Here is a 13,317-nt window from a genome sequence, read left to right on the forward strand (position 1 = left end):
TACTGTTATGAATTTTGAATGTGCATTTCCAGTAGCATTTTTTTTCCTTTTATATACGTTTTTGCTTTGGGTTAATCAATAGACAATAGTTAGATAAATTGGGTATTTTCATTTAATAGATTGCAATAAAGTAGTTAGAGATCTCTCTCATTAATGTTAGGTTCTGGCATGGAACAGTCTCCAAGATACATTATTGAGTAAAATTAACAAGTTGCTAAAAAATACATAGGGTATGATACCACTACAGTTTTAAAAGATAACAAGAAACCTTCTTAAAAAATAATGTGAGCTCCTCTTTTACCTCAATCCCACACTCTTTGATCATTTAAAGTATATTTCTCTATATCTTATTGGCACTGTTGTTTCTGTTTGGGGATCAGGCTTGTGATCTGGTAATCTCGTGATCTCTCTAGATCTCCTCATCTGTATTCGGGAAACAACAAAGACAAAGATGGGGAGGGGCTATAAAAGTGGGGAAATAAGAGGGAAACCGGAAATGCAACCAGTGGTGTAAGAAGCAAAATCATTACATTAGAACAAGGGAAAATGGGAAAGGATAGGGAAGCCCTGTAGAAGAATGGTTTGCCTCGACCGATTTAGAAGAATGGTCGATAACTGGAGAGACATGCTGCTTACTTCTAAGCACTTTCATTTCTCTTTCAACTTTCAGCTTTATGTGTACCCAGCACGTCATGCCACAAACCTCGCCTCCCACAACCATCCTGAGCTTTATGTATTCCTTCACTCTAGCTCAGACACCCCGTTCCTTGCTTTGCTCTCCTACACACACTTTCTCTTTGTCTGTCTTTCTGTCTGTCTGTCTCTCTCTGCTCTGCCTTTTGTTGTAAATGTCATAACTTAACAGCCAGGCTTCTGGTTTGGGGAGTAAAAATGACAAAATGCAGAATTTAAGGAGTTTGAGGGTGTTGGCCATGCTGATTCTCTGTAGCCATTATGCATTAAAAAAATCTAAGCATCATTTTTATTTGTCTGTCTATTTGTTATTCGTAGTAGCTTCCTTCATTTCTGGGAAACCAGTGTAACCGTGTGGAAAACAGAAGAAAGCAAGCAAGCATGTTTCTTAGGCTTACAGGGGAGGTTAAAATGCCGCCTTTAGGCTGCTTTTTATTTTATCTTTTCTAGCTCATTTCCCCCACATGGGCAGGAGATGAGACCTCAGGCTAAGCTGCTTTGTTCAGGAGTAAAAGTTGCAGCATCAGCCAGGACCTTCCTGATGATGTTTGTCTTGAGAGCCTAACTGTAGCATTAGGTGAAGAGGAAACCCTTGACTACAGAAGAGGAAATCAGGGTATCCAGCCGCTAATACAGGCTGGCACTGTGCTGCTTCTCTCCGTAGCAGACAGAACCACTTGCTTCTATGGGCTTTATTTACAAAGAGCCTGCAGGAACATGAATGCTCCATCTAAAACCAAAAAGGAGGAGTGCAGGTGTCTCCAACGCCCCGGCCTCTGCTCTTCTGCAGATCTCTCCGCATTCCTCTCTTGGCCATCAGCTGCAAATCTCAATCTGAATAAATAGGTGCTATCCCGTCACGGTGTTTACTTTTTAATACTTGCTCTGCGGTTATCTGTATCAGGACATTTTATGACTCCTCAGCATTTATTGAGCAGTGTATTAAGTTGGTATAAACTCAGACAAAATGCCAGGAGAATGATAAACGAGTGACATTTTTGAGTTTCTCCGTGGAAAGTGTCTATGAAGGCTGCATTTGGCTGATTGTATTTCAGAAGGCTGATGTTGCACTGCTAACTTCACGGCGCACTATATCAGAGTGAGTGTTTTATTTGCATTCTTGACTATGATAATCCTTAGATTTTATTCCCAAACATCTCCTAAATGTGAGCACCAAGTTAAGATGCTGGAAGCGGAGATGCATGAGGCTGGCTTTGTCTTGTTTGTATCAACAGAGCTGAGTCTAGTATGTCCTAGAGGGCCTTCACCTTATGCTTTCCTTGGGCAGGGAGACCTACACATAGATAGATAGGGGCACAAGTTCTTCTTTTCAGCCATTTGTAAACTTATGCATAACTTTCTTCAGTGGCATCGTGTGGCTTTTAGGATCAAATACAACACCTTAGCATAATGTACACAGTGCCTAAATTTTCATTTTATCTGCTACTGCTCTACTGTGAAAACATTAGATCCACCATGTTGACTTACTAGTAGACACCTCTATGGGACAACCTCTCTCTGACCTGGGACCTTTTGAGTTGGTATTTATCTCTAAGGAGAATGTTCTTCCACTCCCTCTATCCATTGATCATATCATTCCATATCCTTGAAGATTCAATCCATTTACTGTAAAGACTTACAGGACATTCATTCTCCTCTGGACATTTCTCCTATGTCTTCAAATACCAACTTTAATATTAGAACTCTTGTTGCATTGGATTACTGTCTATCCCATAGCTCTAAAGCTTGTAAAGCCAGGGAATCTGTAGCCCTTGTTCTTAACACATAATAGAGCATTAGAGTGTTTTACTAAATAAATAAATGATTTTATTTATTCATATAGTTGATCTCTGGGCTATTGACTTTTATTTTGTCTGTTGATTTACGATGATAAATCATTTTTGCTAATGGGGTACCCCTGATATCCCAAGAAGCTCTTATTACCAACATGAATTTTAATTTTCATATGAGGATTAATTTTCACATCAGGATTAATATTCCCCATCTATCTACACACCCTTGCTGTGTGCCAGGAATCTGCTTGGTGCTTTAAGATGTATATTCTAGGAGAACTTATTTTAGTCTCGTTTTATCATTCAAAAATAAAATAAAAGCACAGAGATGTTAAGTAACTGACCGAATATCACACACACAGATAAACTGATGAATGCTGATATGGCTGGTTGTGTACTTCTCCTTTATCCAAAAGCATTCAGTAAACATTGATTGAATATCTGTATATAGCATGCATGGTACCTGGCACAGAAAAACAGAAAGGTTTGAGCTTGTCTGTCAATAAGAAGGACAGACAAATGAGCCACCACCTGAAACATGGCCTAATTTGTGCTATGCAAAAGTTTTTGCACAATTCGGGAAGTCTGAGGAGGGATAACCAACTTAGCTTAAGTGGCACCCCCATTGGTGAGACTGTTTTCAACTTCACTCATCTGCAGCTGAACCACAGACCGTAAGAGTTAAGAAGGCAGAAGAAGGGTAAGAAGTTATTCCAGGCAAAGGTACCAGCATGTGCAAAGTATGGTGTTCCTTCCTTTCCATGAAATTCAGCTCAAGAAGGGAATTCATTTTCCCAATTAGACATAAAGGCAATATAAAGATATACAAGATACAGCCACCTATTGTCTTTTTATATAATTAAAGGATCCTGAACTGAAATTTTTCATCTCATTTTTACAGAGAGATTCTTTCTGAGTCCCGTACTTGAACAACCCAATATATCAGATATTATAGTAAATATTGACCAGTGTAAACATGTCTATATGTCTATTGAGGAAACATTCTTCCCTGTGCTCTGGTAAGCACAGAGAACACAGTGACAAAAAAAACAGAGCACCTGCCTTTTGGGAGCTCAGTGAAGTAAGAGAAGCATTTATACAAAGAGACCCAGCAAATCATTATGAACCATGACAGGGATGTGTACAGGGCAGTCTAGAAGCATAAAGCAAATGTGCCCAGACCTTTGTGCTTAATACCTGAAGTCAGAGTTACTTATATGATTGGATAGAGATTCTTGAAGCCATTCTTGAGATCTCCCTCCAAAAATGAGATCGTCAAGAGAATATTTTGGATTAAATTTTATGTTTATGCTGGTTTTCATTGATTTCTTATTTTTTAGCTTTATTGACGCATACCTGACAAATAGGATTGTGATGTACTTTGTGTACAACGTGATGATTTGATATACGTATACACTGTGAAAGGATTTCCATAGTCGAGTTAGCACATTCATTACCTCACATATTTACCTTTTTGTGTGTGTGAGAACACTTAAGTTCTACTGTCTCAGCAAATGGCAATTACATGTTACAGCATTTTCAATTATAGTCACCATGTTATACATTAGATCCTCAGACCTTATTCATCTTATAACTGAAAGTTTGTGCACTCTTACCATCCTCTCCCCATTTCTCCATCCCCACCCCACAAGCCTCTGACAACCACTCATCATCATCATTATTAATCACAACGATTGGTCTTAAAAACATGCAGAAAACCATGAAACTCTACAGTCCCAACTAAAATGCATAAATGGGCTAGAAAATGATACGTTGCAGGTCATCTGCAGTGATGTGTTTCCACAAGGTGTCTGATCAATGACAGCACCGTTAAAACCAGCACGTCTGTGAACATTTAACATTGTTTGGCTTCACTTCTTGAGAACCCACCAGTGCCACAGAGTAAAAGCTGCAGTAATTCTTTATAATGTGTGACTGCAGATCTAGAGGCACCCTTAGGCCTTCGGGAAAAAGGGCGAGCACATCTGCAAATAAAAATTGTTGGAAACACCATGGCCTGACTTTAAAGTTGTATTTTGTTGTTGCTGTTGTTTTACTAGACATGGAAAAAGTTTTAGGCAGGGCAAGGGAGTTGCCACAGTAGACTTTGGAAAGACAAAGGATTCTGTTTTGTCCCTGTCTCTTTACATTAGTTGATCAGAGGGACATGTCACTTGAAACAACAGCTCCTGCCTTTAGAGATAATAAAAGATCTTAAGAGACTACTGCTATTATTGATTTGTCGTCATATGCGCATGGAAAGATGCAGCTGGATGCAGGAGAATCATTTTGCCTCACGCTGACCCTAAGCACAAGCCAAGCAGGTTAGGTTTGCGTGATAGTTGCAACGCTGTGTTTCTGGGATGCCAGTGTCATAGGTACTGGGCATTTCAAGGAAGAAACTTGCATCAGGTTAGGTGGGAGGTGAAGAACATGTTACTACCCAATAATAATTTACAAAAACCAGTTACCTGCTGAGCTTTCTAGTTTGAGGGTTGTCAGAAGGGGAGCTTGTCTTTTTTTTTTTTTTTTTAATTGTTAGTGACTTTGGCTTTGTCAGTAGAGGTCACCTATGGATGCAATCAATGCTTCACTATGGGAAGTGCAGAGCTACCATCTCTGAACAAGCAGTCATTCGAGAACGTGACTGAAATGATGGTGAAAGTATCACCATCCACCTCTACAGGTTCTAACCAGGGGAAATGTCCAAGTGCATGTTCCCTGTCTCTTTGGGGAAAATTATAAAACCCTTGTTAGGACATTTCTGCTTCCTGGGAGAAGAAAGCAGAGTTCAGTGTTTCAGAAATAGGCTCTGAATTTCAGGCCATGTATCAATCAAAGAAAAGTTACTGACAGTGATAATAGGGCCTTAAGGAGACTTCTTAAGATAAAGAAATACCAAGCTAGCTAGGCTTCAGACTCTGAGTTGGGAAATGAGTTCAAATAAGAAGAGTTTTGGGAATGCCCTTAGGACTATGATTCATTTACTTATTTCCAAGAGCTCACAGGCCATTAAACACTCTCCCTCCCTTTCTCCGCCTCCCTCCCTGCCTCCCTCCCTTCCTTCTTTCTTTCAACATTTGACTATCTGTTATAGCTCAGGCATTATTTTATTCATATATACATGTGAATATAAAGTGTTTAAAACAAAGGTACTCCAGGGGCTCTCAGTTTGGTGTGCATGTGTGCAGGGTGCTGGGATGCTGCTTTTATATAGGGAAAGACATAACATAATTATTTATAGCAAACTTTTACAAAATTTGTATTAAAAAGAAATACTTAGGAAGAGAGCAGTTTTCCTAGTGTAAGTGGGAAATAGTTAATGGAGGAAGTGACCTTTCAGATGTGTCTTAAAATGAGTCAAAGGAGATGCGGTGAAACTGGAGAAGGGCCTTTCAAGCTGGAGAGAAAAACATACTGAGGCTCACAGAGGGCAGAGGAAAGGAATGAGGCACTTTCAGGAGTGGCAGATCTTCCTGTGTGGCAGGACATGGAGCAGAAAAAGTGAAATGGGTCTTGGCTACCACACTGAGTCCTGAATGTAATGAGCGTTTTTAACATCTTCATTTTCTCGTATGGATTTGATGGTGGGGCAGAGGGGCTCCTGGGAGGCACAGGAAGACCAGTTTTAAGGCATGTTACTATTTTAAACATGGAAATGGCACAGATTAAATGGATGTCTGTAAATCCTGATAAAAAAAATTATAGATAGTCCCAAGTTTAATTAATCTTGCTGAATGAAAGTCTTAAAGTATGATGGCCCATATTGCTTATATAACAGAATACTTATTTTCTATTTAATATGGCTCACTGCAAGATAAGACTAAATAATATGTGCCTCCATGGCATTTTATTTTATTTTATTATTTTTTTAAACATATTTATTGGAGGATAATTGCTTTACATTGTTGTGTTACTTTCTGCTGTATAAGAAAGTGAATCAGCTATACATATACTTATATCCCCGAATCCCCTCCCTCTGCGTCTCCCTCCGACCCTCCCTGTCCCACCTCTCCAGGTGGTCACAAAGCACCGAGCTGATCTTCCTGTGCCATGCGGTTGCTTCCCACTAGCTATGTATTTTACATTTGGGAGTGTATATATGTCCATGCCACTCTCTCAGTTTGTCCCAGCTTACCCTTCCCCCTCCACATATCCTCAAGTCCATTCTCTATGTCTGCCTCTTTACTCCCGTCCTGCCCCTAGGTTCATGAGAACCTTTTTTTTTTTTTTTTTTAGGATTCCATATATATATGTGTTAGCATATGGTATTTGTTTTTCTCTTTCTGACTTACTTCAGTCTGTATGACAGACTCTAGGTCCATCCACCTCACTAAAAATAACTCAATTTTATTTCTTTTTATGGCTGAGTAATATTCCATTGTATATATGTGTCACATCTTTTTTATCCATTCGTCTGTTGATGGACGTTTAGGTTGCTTCCATGTCCTGGCTATTGTAAATAGTCCTGCAATGAACGTTGTGGTACATGACTCTTTTTGAATTATGGTTTTCTCAGGGTATATGCCCAGTAGTGGGATTGCTGGGTCATATGGTAGTTCTATTTTTAGTTTTTTAAGGAACCTCCATAGTGTTCTCTATAGTGGCTGTATCAATTTACATTCTCACCAGCAGTGCAAGAGTGTTCCCTTTTCTCTACACCCTCTCCAGCATTTATTGTTTGTAGATTTTTTGATGATGGTCATTCTGACTGGTGTGAGGTGATACCTCATTGTAGTTTTGATTTGCATTTCCTCTAATGATTAGTGATGTTGAGCATCTTTTCATGTGTTAGTTGGCAATCTGTATATCTTCTTTGGAGAAATGTCTATTCAGGTCTTCTGCCCATTTTTGGATTGGGTTGTTTGTTTTTTTGATATGGAGCTGCATGAGATGCTTGTATATTTTACAGATTAATCTTGTGTCAGTTGCTTTTTAGCAAATATTTTCTCCCATTCTGAGGGTTGTCTTTTCATCTGTTTATGGTTTCCTTTGCTGTGCAAAAGCTTTTAAGTTTCATTAGGTCCCATTTGTTTATTTTTGTTTTTATTTCCATTTCTCTAGGAGGTGGGTCAAAAAGGATCTTGCTGTGATTTATGTCATAGAGTGTTCTGCCTATGTTTTCCTCTAAGAGTTTTATAGTGTCTGGCCTTACATTTAGGTCTTTAATCCATTGGGGATTTATTTTTGTTTTTGGTGTTAGGGAGTGTTCTAATTTCATTCTTTTACATGTAGCTATCCAGTTTTCCCAGCACCACTTATTGAAGAGGCTGTCTTTTCTCCATTGTATACTCTTGCCTACTTTATCAAAGAAAAGGTGACCATATGTATGTGGGTTTATCTCTGGATTTTCTATCCTGTTCCATTGATCTATATTTCTGTTTCTGTGCCACTACCACACTGTCTTGACTGCTGTAGCCTTGTAGTATAGTCTGAAGTCAGGTAGCCTGGTTCCTTCAGCTCCATTTTTCTTTCTCAAGATAGCTTTGGCTATTCGGGGTCTTTTGTGTTTCCATACAAATTGTACAACTTTTTGTTCTACTTCTGGGAAAAATGCCATTGGTAGTTTGATAGGGATTGCATTGAATCTGTAGATTGCTTTGGGTAGTAGAGTCATTTTCACAATATGGATTCTTCCAATCCAAGAACATGGTATACCTCTCCATCTGTTTGTATCATCTTTAATTTCTTTCATCAGTGTCTTATAGTTTTCTGCATACAGGTCTTTTGTCTCCTTAGGTAGGTTTATTCTTAGGTATTTTATTCTTTTTGTTGCAGTGGTAAATGGGAGTGTTTCCTTAATTTTTCTTTCAGATTTTTCATCATTAGTGTATAGGAATGCAAGAGATTTCTGTGCATTAATTTTGTATCCTGTTATTTTACCTAACTCATTGATTAGCTCTACTAGTTTGTTGGTAGAATCTTTTGGACTCTTTAAGTGTAGTGTCATGTCAGGTGAAAACAGTGACAGCTTTACTTCTTCTTTTCCAAGTTGAATTCCTTTTATTTGATTTTCTTCTCTCATTGCTGTGGCTAAAATTTCCAAAATATGTTGAATAATAATGGTGAGAGTGGGCAACCTTGTCTTGTTCCTGATCTTAGTGGAAATGGTTTCAGTTTTTCACCATTGAGAATGATGTTAGCTGTGGATTTGTCATATATGGCCTTTATTATTTTGAGGTAAGTTCCCTCTATGCCTACTTTCTGGAGAGTTTTTATCATAAATGTGTGTTGAATTTTGTCGAAAGCTTTTTCCGCGTCTATTGAGATTTTGATATGGTTTTTGTGCTTCAGTTTGTTAATATGGTGTATCACATTGATTGATTTGCATATAGTGAAGAATCCTTGCATTCCTGGGATAAACCCCACTTGATCATGGTTTGTGATCCTTTTAATGTGCTGCTGGATTCTTTTTGCTAGTATTTTGCTGAGGATTTTTGCATCTATGTTCATCAGTGTTATTGGCCTGTAGTTTTCTTTTCTTGTGACATCTTTGTCTGGTTTTGGTATCAGGGTGATGGTGGCCTCATAGAATGAGTTGGGAGTGTTCCTCCCTCTGCTATATTTTGGAAGAGTTTGAGAAGGATAGGTGTTAGTTCTTCTCTAAAAGTTTGATAGAATTCGCCTGTGAAGCCATCTGGTCCTGGGCTTTTGTTTTTTGGAAGATTTTTCATCACAGTTTCAATTTCAGTGCTTGTGACTGGTCTGTTTCTATTTTCTGTTTCTTCCTGGTTCAGTCTCGGAAGGTTATGCTTTTCTAAGAATTTGTCCATTTCTTCAAGGTTGTCCATTTTATCGGCATATAGTTGCTTGTAGTAATCTCATATGATCCTTTGTTTTTCTGCAGTGTCAGTGGTTACTTCTCCTCTTTTATTTCTAATTCTGTTGATTTGAGTCTTCTTCCTTTTTTCTTGATGAGTCTGGCTAATGATGAGTCTGGCTATCAATCTTGTTTATCTTCTCAAAGAACCCGATTTTAGTTTTATTGATCTTTGCTATTGTTTCTTTCATTGCTTTTTCATTTATTTCTGATCTGATCTTTATGATTTCTTTCCTTCTGCTAACTTTGGGTTTTTTTTGTTCTTCTTTCTCTAATTGCTTTTGGTGTAAGGTTAGGTTGTTTATTTGAGGTGTTTCTTGTTTCTAGAGGTAGGATTGTATTGTTATAAACTTCCCTCCTAGAACTGCTATTGCTGTATCCCATAGGCTTTTGGTCATTGTGTTTTCATTGTCATTTGTTTCTAGGCATTTTTTTATTTCCTCTTTGATTTCTTCAGTGATCTCTTGGTTATTTAGTAACGTATTGTTTAGCCTCCATGTATTTGTATTTTTTACAGATTTTTTTCCTGTATTTGGTATCTAGTCTCACAGCATTTTGGTTGGAAAAGATACTTGATACGATTTCAATTTTCTTAAATTTATGAAGGCTTGATTTGTGACCCAAGATATGGTCTATCCTGGAGAATATTCCATGAACACTTGAGAGGAAAATGTATTCTGTTGATTTTGGATGGAATGTCCTATGAATATCAATTAAGTCCATGTTGTTTAATGTGTCATTTAAAGCTTGTGTTTCCTTATTTATTTTGATTTTGGATGATCTGTCCACTGGTGAAAGTGGGGTATTAAAGTCCCCTACTATTATGTGTTACTCTTGATTTTCCCTTTTATGGCTGCTAGCATTTGCCTTATGTATTGAGGTGCTCCTATGTTGGGGGCATAAATATTTACAATTGTTATATCTTATTCTTGGTTGATCCCTTGATCATTATGTAGTGTCCTTTTTTGTCTCTTGTAATAGTCTTTATTTTAAAGTCTATTTTGTCTCATATGAGAATTGCTACTCCAGCGTTCTTTTGATTTCCATTTGCATGGAATATCTTTTTCCATCCCCTCACTTTCTGTCTGTTTGTGTCCGTAGGGCTGAAGTGGGTCTGCTGTAGACAGCATATATACTGGTTTGCTTACCTCCTTCACAGCTTCCTCCCTGAGGTGCAGGTCCCACCCCTATTCTTTTGTCTCTGTTTTTTCTTTTACCCTACAGAGGTACGCGGAGTTTCTTGCCTTTGGGCAAGTCAGAGGTCTTCTGCCAGCATTCAGTAGGTGTTCTGTAGGAATTGTTCCACATGTAGATGTATTTCTGTTGTATTTGTCGGGAGGAAGGTGATCTCCACTTCTTAATCCTCTGCTATCTTGATGGTCCTCTCCAAGGCATTTTAATTTTTTTTTGTGTGTGTGGTACGCGGGCCTCTCACTGCCGCGGCCTCTCCAGTTGCGGAGCACAGGCTCTGGACGCGCAGGCCCAGAGGCCACGGCCCACGGGCCCAGCCGCTCCGCGGCACGCGGGATCCTCCCGGACTGGGGCACGAACCTGTGTCCCCTGCATCGGCAGGCGGACTCCCAACCACTGCGCCACCAGGGAAGCCCCTCCAAGGCATTTTAAATAGACTTGTGTTTTACTTACACTTGTGATTTCTGGCACATATCATAATATGAGTATATCTGTATTTCCCCCTCACACAGGTTCAGCAATACAGAGAATGGTCACTTTAGGCTGTTCTGGCTACTACATTGGTTGGGTCATGTGGTCTGTTCATAGGATAGTAGTAGGTAGTTCTACAAATTTCAAATGAAAACATTAATTAGATCAGTTTGCTGTGTAAATCACTGTTCAAGTCACCCAGGTAAAGCTGCTTGCCTGGCATCTGCCTGACAACTCTTGAAAGTTTAATATACTGTCAGTGAGACTGTTACATATGACATGCATGGGACTCATTTGCAATTCGGAGTTAATAACACACAGTAGCCTTGCCAGAGTCAAGCCTGGCCTTCATCAAATAAAGGATTTTTTATAGGTTTTATTTGAAGTGAAAATTGTACTGTCAGGCTATATCAATAATTATAGTAGATGTATCCTAAGGATTGTGGCTTAAGAATCCCATGAACATTAGTAGTTTGTGGGCTCAGCTGAGTTTCTCTGAGTCACATGGAACTCATTAATGTTGATGTTTCTCCATCATTTAGGTCTGTGATGGGGTCGAACAAGGAACCAGATCTTGTGCATCTCGAGGCCAGAACTGTGGATGGTCGTAAGTAAAGCAACTTTTCCACGACGTTAATAGTAATTAATTTTATTGATCTGCCATGAATTGCATCTATGTTAAAGGAAATCACAGTGGCAATTATCAATCATCTAAGTCATTTGGACCTGAGGACTTTTTTTTTTGGTTCTTCGTTACCTAGAGCTGTCTTAATAATTCTCTACAACTCTCATCCAATCAAGGGGTTTTTCTTTGCAGGTGATGAGAAAATTCCAAAATTTCTTATTTTTTAAGTAAACACTTATTATTATTGCATTATTGCTGCTCTTTTGTTTTGATTTGTTTTGCCAGTTTCCTCATTTTATCAGTTATCATCCAGGCAATGCCTCACTGTTTAGTGGGAGATTGACAAAACACTTGGAAAGGGCAAAACACTTGGAAAGGGCTTGTAGAAGAGCATCATCCTGTCTGTCCCCCATTGTAAGTGGAGGAGGCAAAAGTCAGTTGGTGGTTCTGAATATCCCTAGTTAGGGTGGCTACAGTGAAGGACTGTGTTTCCTATGGACATTTTGGGTTTAGCACACGATGGAGAGCAAAGCTGAAGATCCACAATCCAAACCCATGTCTGCGTGACTCACAAGTTCACTCACTGTGTGACCTTGAAAAAGTTACTTAAACTCTTTATGCCTCCATTTCTTCACTGTAAATTAGAGAAGTTAATAATAATGATTCCTATAGTAGCTAATATTTACTAAGCACTTGCCCTGTACCAAGAATTATACTAAGGGCTTTCTCTACTTGATCACAATTAACCTTCACTACAGTTCATAGGTGGTGGTTCCCATTTTACAGATGAGGAAACCAAGGTATAGAAAGCTTAAGTAATTTATTTAAACAACAACAACATGGATTTCCTTCCCTTTCTTTGGTCCTAAGGATCTCCAGGAGGGCTAAGCATTTCAGGGGGTACTACTAGGGGACTACAGGTGAAAGGGAAAAAGGAAAAAGAGAAAAGGGAGAAATGCAAAGAAGGAAAATAAATGAGGGGAGAAAACCCAGGTGAAAGGAAAGAGGACTCAAGTGCAGAGAAAAGGAAGAGAACGGACTCTCCAATTACCACAGTGCCAAGCGGCTGGTCGAAGTTGTTCAGCACTGAGCTGGAGGGTGATAATCTAATTTTTCAGACCTTCCCTGTTTTAAAAATATCCCTCACAATTCACACACTTCATCATCACTGACACTGAGCCTGTCTACTTGCCCTCCACTTTTCTGATGCAAAGGCAGATGATACCCATGGTTTACCAGCTCACATCTCAAAGAAGCTGGTCACCCCTGCCATCCAAACTCTCCAGAAACCACACCTACTCCATTACTATGTGCTCACAGGGAGATATTTTTATCTCCAGAGGTTTCTTTCCCCCTTTGGGGAATGAATATATTCTTTGGCAGCAGCAGTGTGGGGCTAGATCAGGGTCCAAGCTGACCATCTCCTTTCTCCTTTATAAACTCAGGCAGAGCTCTGATATGTAATGTGCCCAGATTGTACCTGACACAGAATAATCTCAACAGTTTAGAGCTGCTTTCCCACCTCTTTATAAAGTGGGCTGTCACTGGTGGTGACCGGAGCTGATAATATTATCTTGGATTCCATGGTTCAGTTCTCAGTACACAGTAGCCAGAGCTGTCTTAAGTCAAAAGTTGCCATGCCATGTTTAGAGCTTTGTTTTAGTTCCCATTGCTCTAGTAATAAAGAACACAGTTCTCACCTTTACCTGTAGCTGCAACATAAT

General features: G+C 39.2%; 1 protein-coding gene across 4 annotated transcripts in view; it reads left to right on the plus strand.

Moving 5' to 3' along the window:
• SORCS1 (sortilin related VPS10 domain containing receptor 1) overlaps positions 1–13,317 on the plus strand; it is a 565,941-nt gene that overhangs the window by 382,456 nt on the left and 170,168 nt on the right. For all 4 annotated transcript variants that reach the window (XM_067024735.1, XM_059052971.2, XM_059052968.2 and 1 more), the window contains exon 6: positions 11,511–11,575. In XM_067024735.1, the coding sequence (XP_066880836.1) occupies positions 11,511–11,575 (65 nt within the window). The remainder of the gene's footprint in view (positions 1–11,510; positions 11,576–13,317) is intronic.

Source organism: Kogia breviceps, chromosome 2 (assembly GCF_026419965.1).
Source record: "Kogia breviceps isolate mKogBre1 chromosome 2, mKogBre1 haplotype 1, whole genome shotgun sequence".
Classification (NCBI taxonomy): domain Eukaryota; kingdom Metazoa; phylum Chordata; class Mammalia; order Artiodactyla; family Physeteridae; genus Kogia; species Kogia breviceps.